The 16,383-nt window shown below is 35.5% G+C and overlaps 1 protein-coding gene across 8 annotated transcripts in view; it reads left to right on the forward strand.

Annotated features, from left to right (window-relative positions):
• Positions 1–16,383, forward strand: part of KLC1 (kinesin light chain 1) — a 59,659-nt gene that overhangs the window by 30,775 nt on the left and 12,501 nt on the right. For 6 of the 8 annotated variants that reach the window (XM_085225711.1, XM_085225710.1, XM_085225709.1 and 3 more), the window contains exons 2-13: positions 319–580; positions 2,045–2,275; positions 4,014–4,092; positions 5,954–6,179; positions 6,675–6,762; positions 7,336–7,437; positions 8,039–8,212; positions 8,367–8,466; positions 9,323–9,372; positions 9,462–9,529; positions 10,908–11,016; positions 13,229–13,390. In XM_085225711.1, coding sequence (XP_085081837.1) covers positions 320–580; positions 2,045–2,275; positions 4,014–4,092; positions 5,954–6,179; positions 6,675–6,762; positions 7,336–7,437; positions 8,039–8,212; positions 8,367–8,466; positions 9,323–9,372; positions 9,462–9,529; positions 10,908–11,016; positions 13,229–13,390 — 1,650 coding nt within the window. In that variant the 5' untranslated portion in view covers position 319. The remainder of the gene's footprint in view (positions 1–318; positions 581–2,044; positions 2,276–4,013; positions 4,093–5,953; positions 6,180–6,674; positions 6,763–7,335; positions 7,438–8,038; positions 8,213–8,366; positions 8,467–9,322; positions 9,373–9,461; positions 9,530–10,907; positions 11,017–13,228; positions 13,391–16,383) is intronic. The other 2 variants (XM_085225712.1, XM_085225715.1) reach the window with 1 other exon arrangement.

The raw sequence follows: 16,383 nt of genomic DNA on the forward strand, positions 1-16,383 counted from the left end.
ACCAGCTCATATATTTGCTTCTGAACAAACCAGAATCCTATTTGGTGCTCGTTAGACATTCTTCTGCCATGTTGTTGTATGTATAGATTTTTCATTTATTGTTGACTCATGAATTGGTGTTAATCAGTTGGAAACCTTGAAATGTTCAAAACCAGGACCTAAAACTTTGTGGAAGTTGCACAAAAATACCATTATGAATATGCAATTCAAATTCTTATGTTTTACTGACTGAAAGAGAAGCTCTACAAGTGCATACTTTTAGAGAATCTCTTGTTTTGTTTTTACCTTTTGGTTAACTATTGTATTCTTCCTTTTCAGAATGTATGAAAACATGTCCACAATGGTGTATCTAAAGGAAGAGAAGTTGGAGAAGCTCACTCAAGATGAAATCATTGCCAAAACTAAGCAAGTGATTAATGGACTGGAGGCATTGAAGAATGAACACAATTCAATTTTACAGAGCTTACTTGAAACACTGAAATGTTTGAAGAAAGATGATGAAACTAATCTGGTTGAAGAAAAATCAAACATGATTCGAAAGTCACTGGAGATGCTGGAGCTCGGCCTTAGTGAAGCACAGGTAAAGCTCAAGTAGAAATAAAGCATTTCAGATTTTGACTGAATTTTTAGTGTATTAAAAAAATAACGAAAGATCATTGTTTGACTTCAGATTGGAAGTTTAAAGTAAACATAATCAGTTTTGATGGATGTACGTTTACCTTACTGAATATAAGCAGTATGCTGAGTCATGGAAGTTGTTATTTTATGCTAAAGAAGCAGGCTGCTGTAATTAATAGAGGCTGTCTTACTGTGTTACAGAACTAATTATACATTCTGTTTCAAAGCCCTGAAGCCTGTAGCTAAGCTCCTCTTTGCTTTGGTGAGATGGCTCCTATTTTCTATTAGTTAGAAATATCTATGCATATTTCCATGCATTAGTCAGGTAACAAGCTGCTCAAACAAGAACCAAGCATCAGCATTTTAGCTCTGAAATACAGGTGTGGAGGTCATGCACAAATGAGTTTCCTTAGGGTTAGGAGACTGACCTTTCAGCTCTGCTGTGATCTTACATTTGTGTTCTTATTCCTTTGATTCTCAGATTCTTTATACAAGCTCACAGTGCTCTTGGGGTTTAAGATTCTCCAATATTTATTGAATACCTTAAAAAATCAAAATTGAATTTTAATACATTTTGAAGGTTAAGAATTTTGTATAGAATTTGAACAACTTTCATTTATGCCCTAAAGAAGGGTCTAAGTGAACTTCCATAAACTATTGTAGTGAAGGATGGTATCATCTGCAGAAGGTGAATGAGAAGATGCATGTTAATTTTGAATACATAAGCAACTAGATGCTGAAGTCTGGAGATTTGGACTGGTGTTAGGAAATTATTCCTCATGTTTTATCTTCCTTTAAAAGGAAAAAGTAGTTTCTAAAGAATTAATATTTATTTTAGAAACCTGAAATTTCAGTTAAAAACAGCAGTTATTTCATGTTGAATGCTTAGTTCAAAAACATATTGAAGTAACTTTGCTTTGAAGAAACATGAAATTGAGGAGGTGAAATACTGATAACTTAGGAGTGTCAAACTCATCTAAAGTAAGATTTTTATTATCACCACTGACCCATTCTTTGAAGGTATGCTTTCTGTGTTGGTGATATATTAGCATAAACAGTGAAAGCAGAGTGTTCTGTATGTAGAGTTTGGCTTTCACTTAGCACTCGTTTTTCATTTGACATTGCAAAAAAAAAAAAGTATTCAAGTAGATTGTTTTTATGGCTGCTTTATCATGTTTCAGGACAAAAATGATTCAGTCATGTAGGATATCTGCACGCTCAGATATCTCTATATATCTATGTGCTTGTGTAATTGTGAGCACCTTTAGATCTAAGCAGTATAACAGTCACTGAAGTATTATTGCTATTCTGTTGTCCAGATCTCACAAATGATGCAGGTTTTAAGTAATAAAACACTTCAGTGCTGAATACAGGACTGCATTCTGGAGGAGATATGTCATGTGATATGATACTTTCTGCCTTTTAGGTAATGATGGCCTTGTCAAATCATTTAAATGCAGTGGAATCAGAGAAGCAAAAACTGCGTGCTCAGGTTCGCCGACTGTGTCAGGAAAATCAGTGGCTACGGGATGAACTGGCCAATACACAACAGAAACTACAGAAAAGTGAGCAATCTGTGGCTCAACTGGAGGAAGAAAAGAAGCATCTAGAATTCATGAATCAATTAAAAAAATATGATGATGATATTTCACCATCAGTAAGTAGCTGTATGGTAAAAATCGGCTCACGTTTATGCATGTGCTGTAATCTGCCTAGTTAGCAAAAAATGACGGAAGCTTTTTCTTTGTTGCTAACATAAACGTGTCATTAAAGTGCTTGCTTTATACTAGTGTCACATAATTTAGATTCTTATGGTAAAAGAGTAAATGTTTTACTGCCTGTAGATATTAAAAAAAAAAAAGTGTCATGCTAGCTGACATTAATTATAAACTGAACTTGAGACCAAAAATTTCCTTCTATAGACTCAGCAGTTATAAATAAGTGAGCAGTGCAAACTATTGTGGATTCTAAGAACAAAGGAGACTTGAATTATTTTGACTATAGGAAAAATACTTTGTTTATATCTAATGCAAGCTATGTGTAGTCCCTATAGCTTCTATCTTTTGCAAATTTACACTGGTATAGGATCCCCTTTCTTGACCTTCTGCTGTACACTGTGATCATATGTACGTTTTTAGTCATTACTACATAACCTATTTTGTTAGATATTCTTAGATTCAGAGAGCAAATGGGTACAATTTTAATTTACAGAAGTAACTTAACCAGTTGAAAGGACTTCTAACTAATTTACCTTTCATGTTGTCTTTTTATTTCTTCTCCTGGACAGTACTGTAGAAAAGATCTCATTTTGTGTGTTCAGACCTACTTAGTCGTATCTTTCATTTATAACCAATTAGCAACATGATGGGTGAAATATGTTTTATTCTTGCTTGACTAAATACTTTTTAACATAGTGAGAGTTGACCAGATGCATTCAGAATTATTCAGTGTTGTTTCATGAGTTGGTATTTGTGGTTGAATACTGCCAGTGAAGTCCATTTAATAAACTTTCTTTAAGGAGAAGAAAAGGTACAGGAGAAGGGAATACTCTGACTTGTGTGCCCTTAAAGTTGAACAATAATCTGTAGATGGCCTAAATAACAACACTAATTGAAATCTGATTGGCACATAGTAATGAAGTAAACAAAGCACCTTTATGGTTTCACTAACCACGTGGAAGTCTCTGTTGTTACACTTCTGTCAGTTGCATATACTCAAAGTAAACTTGGAATCAGTGCATCTAAAAATGGATATCAGATGGGAAGTTTATGGTCTCATCAATCTGCTAGTTTTTGCAGAGCACCTGCTTTGCAATCGTTGAGCCTGAGTGCCAGCAGCAGCAGTTACCTTTTCTTCTACAGAAAAAAGTGTCAGATGGAGGGCCAAAAAAAAGGAATGCGCAGCTGGGTTTTCTTCTTAGTGAAACAGGATGGGAGGATAATCTATTTCTGGTTACTAGTTCAAATTTATTTCCCTTCTGGAGATCAGTCTCCTTATTCTTTTTACTTGCTTGTCTACAACTGCGTGTATAACTTCTAAGCACAACAGACAAGTATGTATTCAGTAGTGCTCTTCTGTGGGTACTTTTCTGTAGGCATAATATTTTGGTAAAAGTAGCAAATGTGTTTTCAGGAGCTTAATTTGAGCTGAAAAAAACTGAAATCTAGGAGACCTGATTTCTATTCCTGGATCTCCTGAAGGTGTCCCGTATTGTTTTAGGACAGAGGGTGTAAATACACTTGAACACGAGACCTTCATTTAATTTCTGTGAGAAGCATTATTCTTGGCAATTCCAAGGTTGCGGATGTGGAGAGTTCCTTCAGTGTTGCAGGTTAAATCGACTTTATGCTTTAGATTTAATTGTATAACAATTTGGGTTTGGGCTTTTTCTACAGGAGGATAAAGATACAGATTCCACCAAAGAGCCTTTGGATGACTTATTTCCCAATGATGATGAAGACCAAGGACAGGGAAGTAAGTACATTTCTAATTGCAGTTTTACTGCATCTCTGTACTACAGAGGCTAAGGATGCTTATGAGAAAAGTGAATCCACACGTAAGGTCTTCTGGGGCCAAGTGAAGCAGTGAATGCCTCTTGCCCTACTAGAGTAATGAAACAGGAAAACCAATTGTGATAATTGTGGTGTGCAGAACTGGGGCCTAGATTTTCAGAGTTTACTAGCTGTTGCAAAATTCCTGGAACTAACTTCAGTACGAAACTGGTCCCACAATCTTTTTTTTTTTTTTTTTTTGTGGGCCTCAGAATGGTGAAAATTGTTCAAGGTGACAAGGGCATGTTCTCTGAAACACTGAAGCTTTTTTGGTCATCTGCCCAGATGGTAATTCTTTTGATGACCTTTTAAATGATCTGATTTAACATTTTGGGACATGGAGTCTTTCTGATTCAGTCTTTTGTCCTTTGCTAAAATTGTTTTCCTTACTTCATTACTCATTCTAGAGGTGTTGTCTTCAAGTCAGAGGGACCAATGAATAGGTGTGAAGTTTGAATTGGAGGTTGAAAGAAGCCATTGACAGATCAGCCTTACTGAAATTGTTTTTCTTATAGATGTAAAGTTTATATTATACAATATGTTGGTAGTGTATACGCAGTGTGCTAGTGGTATAATGATTCTTAGTGAATAAATAACAGGAAAAAAAAGTGTCTGAAGGGCACTACCTTGCTAATCAACAGAGTTTTGAATTTCCATTTTGAGCACACACAAGGTTACCATGCTATCAAGCATGGAGTATATGAGCAACAGCAGTGGGGGGAAGATTTGCAGAGATTATGAAAGTGTTGATCCCAGACTTCATCCTGAGCTTATCTGGCCTTACCTAGAGCTTTGAATTAGGAAAGTTGAGTGGCAAAACTGCCTGTATACCTGTGTAGTCCATCTGTGTTTTTACTATTTTGATTTAAACAGTAGTGCTGTTTTGGTAATTTGGTAAAGCAAACAAACAACAACAAAACCAAAAACTCAAATGCTTCAGTGGTTTGGCAGACAATGATTGTGGATGTAGGTTTGGAATTGTATGATTCCAGTGACAGAAAAAGGCTCCTGCTTGCTGTGAGAGTGTTACCTTTAATATAGAAGAAAGTCGGTCTCACAGCAGGAACCCTTGTTCTGTGTGTTTATAATTTAATAAAAATGAGTAAGAGATGAAATCTCCTGGGCTAAGAGAAAAGGGATAGTTTGGAGGAGTGCAAGGGGGTTGCAACAACCAAAAGCCAGTAGCTAAGGAAAACAAAGGGCTAAATTTGAGATTTAGGAAGTAAAATCAAAACGTTGACACTGGTTTTGACTTGGTGCCTTTTCCCTTATAGCTGTTACTTGTGGCAGTCAAGGTGCTCTAATCTTTTTTGTGCCAACCTTAGGCATTTCCTGGTATGACAAAGGGAAATGAGCAAAAACAGAAGTATGTTTAGAGAAAGATAATAATGGAAAAAGAACAAATAATCTGACCTGTTCTGCCAGTGCTTTGCTTGTCTGCATTAGTGTTCCTTTCCATAGGGAAACTTTAATATTTCTGATTGTAAACAGTCTTGAGAACTGTTAATGGTTTGCTGAGGTAAAGTATGATATTTTCTCCATTTGTTTATTAATTTGACCTCCTGAGCTAGTAAAACTGTAAAATAATAGTAATGCAGTACCTTTGTTTATGAAGCGTGGACAGAATGTGAAGAATTAAGTGAAGTATGTTCTGATACTAATGCTTTGTATTGAAGAAATAGAATTCAGCAAGTCTCTTGTGTGTCATTGAGCTTAAAATGTTAAATGTCTTCAAGTTATATCAATCTTTTTAAACAAATTAAAATCCTGTGTGTTTCTTCCAGTTCAACAGCAGCATAGCAGTGCAGCAGCTGCTGCCCAACAAGGTGGCTATGAAATTCCAGCAAGATTAAGGACCCTTCATAATCTTGTTATTCAGTACGCTTCCCAAGGTAGATACGAGGTTGCTGTACCTCTTTGTAAACAAGCTCTTGAAGATCTGGAGAAGACTTCGGGCCACGACCATCCTGACGTTGCCACTATGTTGAACATACTTGCTTTGGTGTACAGGTTTGTATAGTAAATAAATGTCAGCTAAACAAATAGTTCACAATTGGCTGTAGCCTGTCAGTGTTCAGGCTACCATTTTTGCTGTCTTATTTTCCATTGCATTTTTTTAAAACACTCGAGAGAGTGCAGCAAAATGTATGTCTACTAAAATTGTTGAGTGAGTTGCTGCATTTTTGCCTATGCCTTTGTTGTGAGAGCAAAGCATTTTTGAAACCCAGCACCTTCCTTATTTGGTATGCTGAAGAAGAATGTGTTGGTTATCCACTTTCAGGTAATCTAGAGAGATAAATTGGACAACACAGTCAAAATTGTACCTGCTAGTCTTGAGCCCTCTAGCTACTTTAGTTATGAGCTTCATGTTTTTGCCTTGCAGTTCCTAAATGTATTCTTAATCCACTGTTATGGTAACATCTTTAGTCTAATACTGAAGCCAGCTTCATTATTATGACATCTCTTTTCAATCCTCAGTATTAATTATGTCTTCTTAAAATTCAGAGACCAGAACAAATACAAAGATGCAGCAAATCTCCTGAACGATGCCTTGGCTATCCGTGAAAAGACTTTGGGCAAAGATCATCCAGCGGTTTGTATACAAGCAATGCTATATTTTTAGTTTTGTTTTTGATGAAATTTTTTTTCCAACTCATTCTAATATTAAACTCAACAGGAAAGTTTTTAAGACCTGGCTTATCTCTAAACAGCACAGGTAGGAAACCACATTGTAACATTCTTCGTTTTCTTTTGAATATAAGCATTATATTCAATGCTGTTTCACCACAAATGACCTGCACTTACTTGATTTTTGGATCAGATTGCATGGATCTTCTAAGGGAAATGAATTTATAAAGAAAAATTTTAATTTGCTTACTCGAATCACTGTTGATTGAGTGAACTCAGATCGAAGGTGTACTTCTGATTTGTTTTGCTGCTGCTTTTAAATGAGGCGTAAATCAAACTTCTGTACCCAGTGTTAAAAATCAGTTAAAAATCTCTCATCATGACACTTGTTTGGAAGTGAGGCAGGCCTGAGTGTGAATGACATTTGGGAATCTCTTCGTTTGCAAAATTCAAGAGGATAATTTGAAAACAAGTACATTAATTTGGTGGTTATTTGTATTAGCAAATTGATGTAATTAATACTTCTCTCTGTTGGCAGGTGGCAGCAACTCTAAACAATCTTGCAGTACTTTATGGTAAACGGGGAAAGTACAAAGAAGCTGAACCTTTGTGTAAGCGAGCTCTGGAAATCAGAGAAAAGGTACAATTGCAAAAAAAAACAAAAAAAAAACAAAAAACAAACAACAACCCAACAAAACAAAGCAAACAGAACACCTTTGAATAGACTTTTTTTGGGGCAGGATTAAACATCCTTACATTTGTTCTATGTTTTGATTGGACAGATCTGCCAGGCCAATCACAGTAGTTAGCAATGTCTGAAATACAAAACAATGTTAAATTCTTACAGAACTGTTGCAGCACGCTGGGTGTTCTCCAAGTTCTGTATTTTGTAATAAACCTTCTCTACCTTTTTTTGCCCCTTTTGTTTGTTAAGGGATCTTTGATTTGGCAAGAACGCTGGAATTAAAGAGGAAACTTAAAACTTTTAATTTGATTATTCTAGGACTGTGTGGATATTTATCATGGTCCATGTGACTGAATGTCTGTATCTTCAGGCTTATCTGGATAATACGCTGCTTTTAATGTAATCATATGATTTAAAATATGCCTGTTACAAGTTTCTCTTTCATCAGCTTCATGTTGAAATTTCTGAGGAGTCAATACCAATGGGCTATTTATATATTTTTAAACCCTGATATGATTACTGGAAAAGAATTTAATATGAGATATTTCTTTTTCAGGTGCTGGGGAAAGATCACCCCGATGTTGCCAAACAGTTAAATAACTTGGCTCTACTATGCCAGAACCAGGGTAAATATGAGGAGGTAGAATACTACTATCAGAGAGCACTGGAAATTTACCAAACTAAGCTGGGACCAGATGATCCAAATGTTGCAAAAACAAAGAATAACCTGGTAAGGCTCTTATAAGTAAATCTATGAAAAGTGAAATTTTCTTGTCAATTGAATGCATTCAGTACATTATTCAGAATGTATTGTATTTACTGTATCGTTTCTGAAACTAAATTAAAAAAGTGCTGTTGTCTTTTTGGGGGTGTTTTCTTTCTAGGCATCCTGCTACCTAAAACAGGGCAAATTTAAGCAAGCGGAAACTTTGTACAAAGAGATTCTTACTCGTGCTCATGAACGGGAATTTGGCTCTGTAGATGGTAAGAAACTTAGACTTCAAAGTATGTTTAATTTTTGTGGTAGTTAGGAGAGAAAATATGTTGGAGGTTGATCTTATCTTGATTAGAATTGTCTGCTTGAAGCAGATTTGAGAAGTGAGATAGAAGATGCATTAAGGTACTGTAAAATTCAGCATAAGAAGGTGTTCAGTGGATACAGCAGTAACATTTAATTCAAAATGAAAGTTTCTTCAGTGAGGGAGCCTTGGTTAGGTTTATATCCTTTGCATCATATTTCTGGCGTGATTTATTTTATGTGCATCAGAAACTGATTTTAGCATTTTTATAGATGCTGAAAATGTCACTTTCCAGTCATTGGAACAAATTTCTAAGGACACAGTGAATATATTGATGAGTCATTTTCTAGCATAGAAAGAATTAGAAAATTTTCTTAAATTTACAGTGTAAATTTAAGGATATTTACTCTGTAAATTTATGGATATTGTACACTGTATAAGTTACATTGTACACTGAAGTTAAATCCATTTCATCAACTGTAAATCACAGAGTTTTTATTGCATATGCTACTGTCACAGAATGCACCGCTTAGTAGGTGTCAAAATAATCATTATGGTAAAAGAAACAAATGCATTCTTGCTGGCACATAACGAGGTACATGATAGATGGATGGCAGTACGTATTGACTTCAAAGCTTCTTAGAAGTAACTTCCCAAGTTCAGATCAGAAAAAAAGACAGAATTGTAAAACAATTAAAAAATGTTACGTTCATCTGGTGCTTCTTTCTGTGGTTCTTAGCCTTATTTCAGAGGGTTAAAATATTGCAGTGAACACTTTGTAGCTTTGTACTTCTATAAAGTATTTTCTTCTGTTTCATTAGATGAAAATAAGCCTATTTGGATGCATGCAGAAGAGAGGGAAGAGTGCAAAGTAAGGCCACTGTCATAAATCTTTTTTAGAGCTTTTATTATTTTAGTTACAAATGAGTTAGTTTTCTTTAATGTTACTTTTATTTTTAGGGAAAGCAAAAAGATGGCACATCTTTTGGAGAATATGGTGGCTGGTACAAAGCTTGCAAAGTTGATAGGTGAGTATTTTCTTTATTGGACAGATCACATGGCAATAGACAGTATCTAGAAATGTCAGACTAAAGCATGTTTTGAAATGAAAACAAATGAGCAACTTGCTTACGGCATCAAGAAGTACAGTATTAGATACTCAGGCCTACGGCTGGCTTTCAGGTGTGCAGATGGCAGCAGTTTGCAATCCTGAGGCTGCTTTTAATGTAGGCTGATGAGATCTAGTGTAGGTCACCTTTCTTTTTACACTTTCAGTTGGCTTGCGTGCTCTCCCTGCCCCAGCAAAACCTGTAGAGAAGGTCAGGAGTGAAAAAGAGACCGTCCAAATACCTGGGCCTTGAGTTTCTGTCTGGCATAAGAAAGCAAAGTTAAAACTGCTACACTTACACGTTATTTGAGTTTCTAAAGCCTGAAGAATGTTAATCTTGTGTACGTGCATCTTATCTTGGAAGAAGAGAAACAGGAAATTCAGCTTGCATCATATTTGCTTTTCACTGAAGCTTTGTTTTAATTTCATTCTAAGGCATGAGGAATTTTTTTCTCTGCTGTTATTGGAGCAAACCTTCAAGCAACAACACTATGGCTGAGCTAATTCTCATTGCATCATTGAATCAAAAATGTCTCGGGAGTTAGATTTGCTAAGGGAATGTGTGGAGTTTTTTTCCTTTGTTCCATTGTTCAAGTTTAGCACAGAAGCTGAAAGTGGTTATTAAGTAAAAACTGATGGAAGGAATTGTTAATTTAGAGTTGGATTAGGTGATCTCCCTTCCAACTGTACTGTGGTTCTGTTTTGTGACTAATGCATGCTACAGTAACGTCACAGTATGCCTGAGTAAGCACATTATCTGGCTGCTTCAGAATTACTCAGTTGGACACATTAGAACTGAGCTGAAGTTTTGCCTCTTGAGATGCATCTAAGAAACATTCCAGTTTTCTCATGGCTGGATTCAGAGGCTAGTTACTAACATTCAGGTTTAAGGGTGCTGACTAACGATAGCATGAGATGTTAATGCAGTTTGAGGGAGCGTAACAGTTTTTTCATGTATGCGTAATAAGTGATAGTATATTTCAAGACTCTTAGTAGTTTCAAAAAGATTACATTGTATTAATTCATTTTTTATTAGTTTGTGAATTGAGAAGAATCTAATCATAGAATCATAGAATCACGAGGTTGGAAAGGACCTACAAGATCATCTAGTCCAACCGTCCTCCCACTACCATTGCTACCACAAGCACTAAACCGTATCTCGTAGCTCCTCATCCAGACACCTCTTGAACACTGCCAGGGACAGCGACTCCACAACCTCCCTGGGCAGGCCATTCCGGTGCCTGACCACTCTCTGAGAGAAGTGTATATAATGTGTATATATGTATTTTTTTCATTAGTCCAACAGTAACGACTACATTGAAGAACCTTGGGGCACTTTACAGACGACAAGGCAAATTTGAAGCTGCTGAAACATTAGAAGAGGCAGCAATGAGATCTCGTAAACAGGCAAGTATGAAAATTCACCTTAATGTTATCTCTGCATTATGGCCATGCAGATTTTCAACTTTGGTGCCTATCCTCTATTCAGAACATATAAACATTTAGCTATTTGCTGTCTGTTGCCTGGTGTCTTCCTTGAATTTCAGCTGCTTGACTCTAACTTTGAGAATGCTGTTACAAATTTATCAGTTGCTGTTTTTTGCAAGCTGATGGGATGAATATTAGAGATTGAGGGATGCTACTGCATTTCTTTCAATGTTGTCTCTGCTCTCTAATCTGTCATTAAACTAACTTTTTTCCCACAATCTTTTGGGAGAGTGTGTTTTTGTTTTTTCCTTTCTTTCTGAGGGATGTTTCACAATGTCTGTTACAAATTACATAAGACTGGGCAAACAAAGAACGCTTGTTGGTCAGTGTTAAGATGGAAAGCCAAAAATAAGAAAGTCTTAATGAATAAAAAAGTAACTTGTATAGTTCCATTTTAATTTTCTTTTTGTGGAATAGTAAATAAGACTTGTATTTTTCAGAACTCAAATTCTTAGTTCAAGTAAATTAACTTAGATAATGTACTATATCTTATTTGATTATTTATCTTTTATTCAGTTGCCTATACACACTTGTAATTGCATGTTGAATAATGTTCTTCAGTGTTTGGTGTATTGCACAAGCTGAATTCTGGAGAAGTGAGAGCAAATAAAACTCATGCTCTTCTAGTGAGTTTAGCAATAGTTCTTTGATAGAAGGTGAGAAGTTCACTCTTCAACAAAACTAGCTGATGGAAGACTAGCAAGTGCTTGCCTGGTAAGTGGAATGAAACTGATAAGGGGAATGTATGAACAAACGTGGGAGAAAAGTTCATCAGAGGAAATTCAGAGGTGAAGGGAAGTAATAGAGAGTTATCCTTAGTAAAATGAAGTTTGCTATATATATTTCATGGTTCATTTTTGGTGTGCTTGTCATTGAAATATGTTTTGAAAATAAATGTGCGTTGCATCTTATTGTCAATCAAAGCAAATTTATTGTTACTGTTGTCATGCTGTGTAATGTTTTAATGTTAATGGATGCAAAGGCAAATTAGCATATAATAGTAGTAAGACTGGAAAAAAACAACTTGCTTGTATATAATTGCTTTTTTTAGTTATTTTTTAAGGTTTTTTTTTTTTTTTTTTTTTTTTTTTTTTTTTTTTTTGTGGTGAGACCTAGAATTGATTAATTGGGAATTAAGGATAGACTTCTCTGAGAGCAAAATTCTCCTCTTTTAGTGTCTCTTTTAAATCAGCCCACTTCTGGCTTGTCCATACCTCTGGAAAACCTGTTCCGGGTCTTAATTTTCCATTTAAGCCTGCTGCTATTTCTTTTCTAAGCTTTTTCATGTTTTCATTGGTGTATAATGTACTGTCTACAGTGTTATACTCTAAAATATTTCATTATACACAGCACTAGATTTGGACAACGCTGCTGTCATTCTATCAGCATTTAACACTGCTTTTTTATTTTAGGTCTGTTATAGGACAGGCAGGGTTAATGCATTTCTTCTTCTGAGCTAAAACCAGAGGTACTTTTTTCCCATGTGTGGAAATGAATCAGTTCTTCATGGTTTTGTTTTCCCTCGTGCGTGTTTAATTTGCAGTGTAAATAGTGTAAAAAATAGAATGGATGGGATTTCTGTATGGTTTTAGTGTTCTCACATTGTGCTGGATTTCATGGGTTTATCCTAGATGTCCTACTTCATTTGTTGCTAATGCTGCAAAGTAAGAGGTGTAGAATATTTTCTTATATGTGAAGTGTAACATGTCAGTATTACAAATGAACTGTGTATAGGGATTAGCTGTTCAGACCCCTGCATTGTTCTTTCCAGAGGAAGATGAACGCTACCACATTTGATAGGTGGAAAACTGAGAAATGTATTGACTGTTTATGATCTGTAAATTCTGAAATATTAATCTGGTGGTCAAATGGTTTCAGGTAAGAGACATTAACACAAGGAGGCTTTGACAAATGATGGAAAGGAGGAAAAGAATGCCAAGTTGCTGAATGCCCAGCCTGCTATAGACTAGCTGTCCACTCTGTGGTGTTTTGATGCCTGCAGTAAGGCACAGTTAATCTTGATTGTCCTTTGAAAGCAGAAAGATGATGAATTTGTTTCCGCAATTATTGTGCAAGTTGTAGATGGCTACACCGTATCATTAAAACTTATTCTGTTTTACCTAATTCTCAGGGTCTTGACAACGTTCATAAACAGAGAGTTGCTGAAGTGCTCAATGACCCTGAGAGCACAGAAAAAAGGCGAAGCAGAGAAAGTCTCAATGTTGATGTGGTAAAGTACGAGAGTGGTCCTGATGGAGGCGAGGAAGTGAGTATGAGCGTAGAATGGAATGGGGTAAGTACAGTACACAGTTTAAGAAAATAGCCTAGATAAATTACTGCCATAACAAATACAGCTATCCGTTCACCAGCTAATTGAGTTGTCATTGGTTCATGGTTAATTGACTTTATTTTCGTAATTATCCAGGATTGACTAAGAAATAAAGAATAACACCTTGTTTTTCATAAGATAACATAAAAAAATGTTTTGAAATTTTAAAGTATCCGTTCCATTGTGGTCTTGAGTGCTGAAATTTCTTCAAGAATCCCAAGCAGTTGTATTTAACACTGAGATGTTTTAATGCTGATTGAGTGTCCTGGTTATGGTCTGGTTTTTTATTACTTTTCAGTGGTTTCTTTTCACTGGTAGAACATTCTGGCAATTAACTTTTGCTTTTACTTTTGTCTTGTTTATGTTGTGTTTTCCTATATTTTATGTTTATTTAAAAGTACTGCGTCTGTTGGAATCAGAAAACATTTGCTATGGAGATGTATTAAGTATTGCAGGCCTTAAAGTAAATTGGTTAGCCTAATATTCAAATAATACCAATCTCCACTTTACACAACTTGTTAGAAGAAATAGCCTAACTTTACAAGCTGTTGCACAATATGCCTTAATATACAGTGCCATCACAAAAGCCTGACAATAATTTCGCGTTTCTTAACCAAAACATTAATATTGCATTCCAATACTAAAATTTGATTGGAGTCGGAGCTCATTCTTATTTGTTTCACATGTATTGGCCTCACTGTGCAACACAGAGTGTCACAAAGTAAAACTACATGATACATTCTCATGTGCATATTTTTACCATTGTTTTGTTTTCTTCTAAGCCAGTGCAACCTTCCAGTTAATAGATCTGATCTATGAACTTGTTTGTTTCTGTCACCAGACTCCCATGCTTTATCCCACTGTTAGCAATAGGATATCTATTGCAATGATAACTAACTCCTTACTTTAGTTCTGCTGAAAATACTCTGCTAATTTATAAAGGTGATGTGCTTGTGTGCTTTTGCTTTGTGAGAGGGAAGTAGCCTACTTTGCTATACTGAGTCTTAGGAAGTTTCCTTTCTCTTACAGTAGCAATCTTTGTTTGTTTGTTTAAAGCCACACGTTAAAAACCTTACAGGTCCAAAGAAACCTTGATGAAACATTCTGGTTTAGTTTCTAAGGAGAATGTACTTTCTGTCTTCTGATTTTGTCTCATTCTTGTTTTCTTGGCATTGGTGTTCTCAGTGCCAAGGCAGTCAATCAGCATCTATTGTGAATAATACTGCATCATTAATAAACTCAAAGTAAGGTTGGATAACTCTTTTTTTCTTTTTTTTTTTAACTCTAATTTTGCCCATTCATTGCTAGAACTGTGTACTGTACTCCTCCCTTAATTTCTGCTGTACTTTGCATGACTATAAGTTCTAAATGGATTAAACTTTTTTCTGTTATTGACATTAATTAAACAAGCATGCAGGTTTTGGATTGAATGAGCCTTCTGGTAAAGCAACAGACAGTATTTCTAGGTCAATATTTGAATGAAACTCAGTGACAAAATCTTATATCTGAAAAATTAAATTTTGACCTCTCAAGGCAAACTTCTCATTTTTTTAGTGTGTTGAAGTGGCATTGCTTTATTGTGATCTTCATTTTTTTTTACAGTTTTTTTTCTCTTAAGAAATCTTACATTACATGTTTTACAAAAAGTGGGCAACTCTCTCTCCCTCTACCCTGCTAGTGTTTCTATCTCAGTGCTGTTCTTCCTGTACATATATGGTGTAGTTTTATTTACCCTCGTGTGTTTCCTCCAGACAAAATATTCTGTTTCACAAGGTATATTTTTATAATATTTTTATCAGGCAGATGAAAGCTTAAAATAAGGCCTGTCTTTTCCATTTAAATTCTTCTGAGATGCTCAAGCTGACTCATGCTCTTGGCTGTCAGAAAGAATAGATGGAGTCTGTAGAGCATCAAACTTCAATAAAAATTTTCTGTTGGAAGAGCATATTGTATTTAAGTGAGTTCCAGTGTAATGTAATTCCTAGTTAGCACTGTATGCTTTAGCGTAACAAATTCATACAGAAAGAGCTGAAATGTCTGTTCATATAAATCTGCCATGAATATCTAAAGCAAACGTGCCAAGTAAGGTTGTGCAGAGCATGTTTACGTGTTACTTACGAAGTCCAAGTTAACAGAAGATACTTAAGGCAAAGTAACTCACTGAATTTTTAAATTAGAAAGTAGAAATCTGGAGAGTTCCCCTTAGGATCATTTTGGATTTGCTTTTCTACCTCACAGTTCTTACCGCTGAGTATATTTGCATCTTCTTTCGTCTCTGTCACTTTCTCAAGAAGAAAATAACATTATGCCCTCTTGCATGACTTTTAAGAAAATGCTAGTGAGTACACGTGACTGCAGTGTTTGTCAACTGATTTTGCAGCCAGTTGGAGGACAGCTCAAAGTCTTCATGGTATGAAAGAGATTAAGGTCATGTTTTCAGGGGAAGGAAATATCTTTTATTAATCTAACCCATAAGCTTCAAATAGACAGGCTTTTGAGAATGCAAGTCTACCTCAAGGTGTGAAATGGAAGCAGTAAATTTTGCTACCAGGTATTAGCTGAAAGCAGTGGTAGCAAAAATTGGCAATAAAACTTTTGTCACAGAAATTGATCCCTCTGTGGATTTTTGTTGGTTTTGCTTACACTGGGTTTAGGATTTTTTTTAGCTTAAACTCCTGATTTGAAGGTGTTTTGTTAGTCCTACAGAAAATGTTTAATTTCAAAGCATGATGATTTTATTTCAGATTTGAAGTACCCAAAAGCTTGCTTCTTCTGAATGTGTGAGTTAGAATAATAAAAGTTAGGCCCTGTACCTACCAAATTTGTCTTGCCTTTGTTATCTGGTTCATTACAGCTACTAGAAAATCACTAATTGAAGAACGTAAGAATAATTACCTCTTCCATTGATCCAATACTTCACCGAAAAAGAAATGCAATTTACTATGAACCACACATAG

This window comes from Meleagris gallopavo, chromosome 5 (assembly GCF_905368555.1).
Source record: "Meleagris gallopavo chromosome 5, MGAL_WU_HG_1.1, whole genome shotgun sequence".
NCBI lineage: Eukaryota > Metazoa > Chordata > Aves > Galliformes > Phasianidae > Meleagris > Meleagris gallopavo.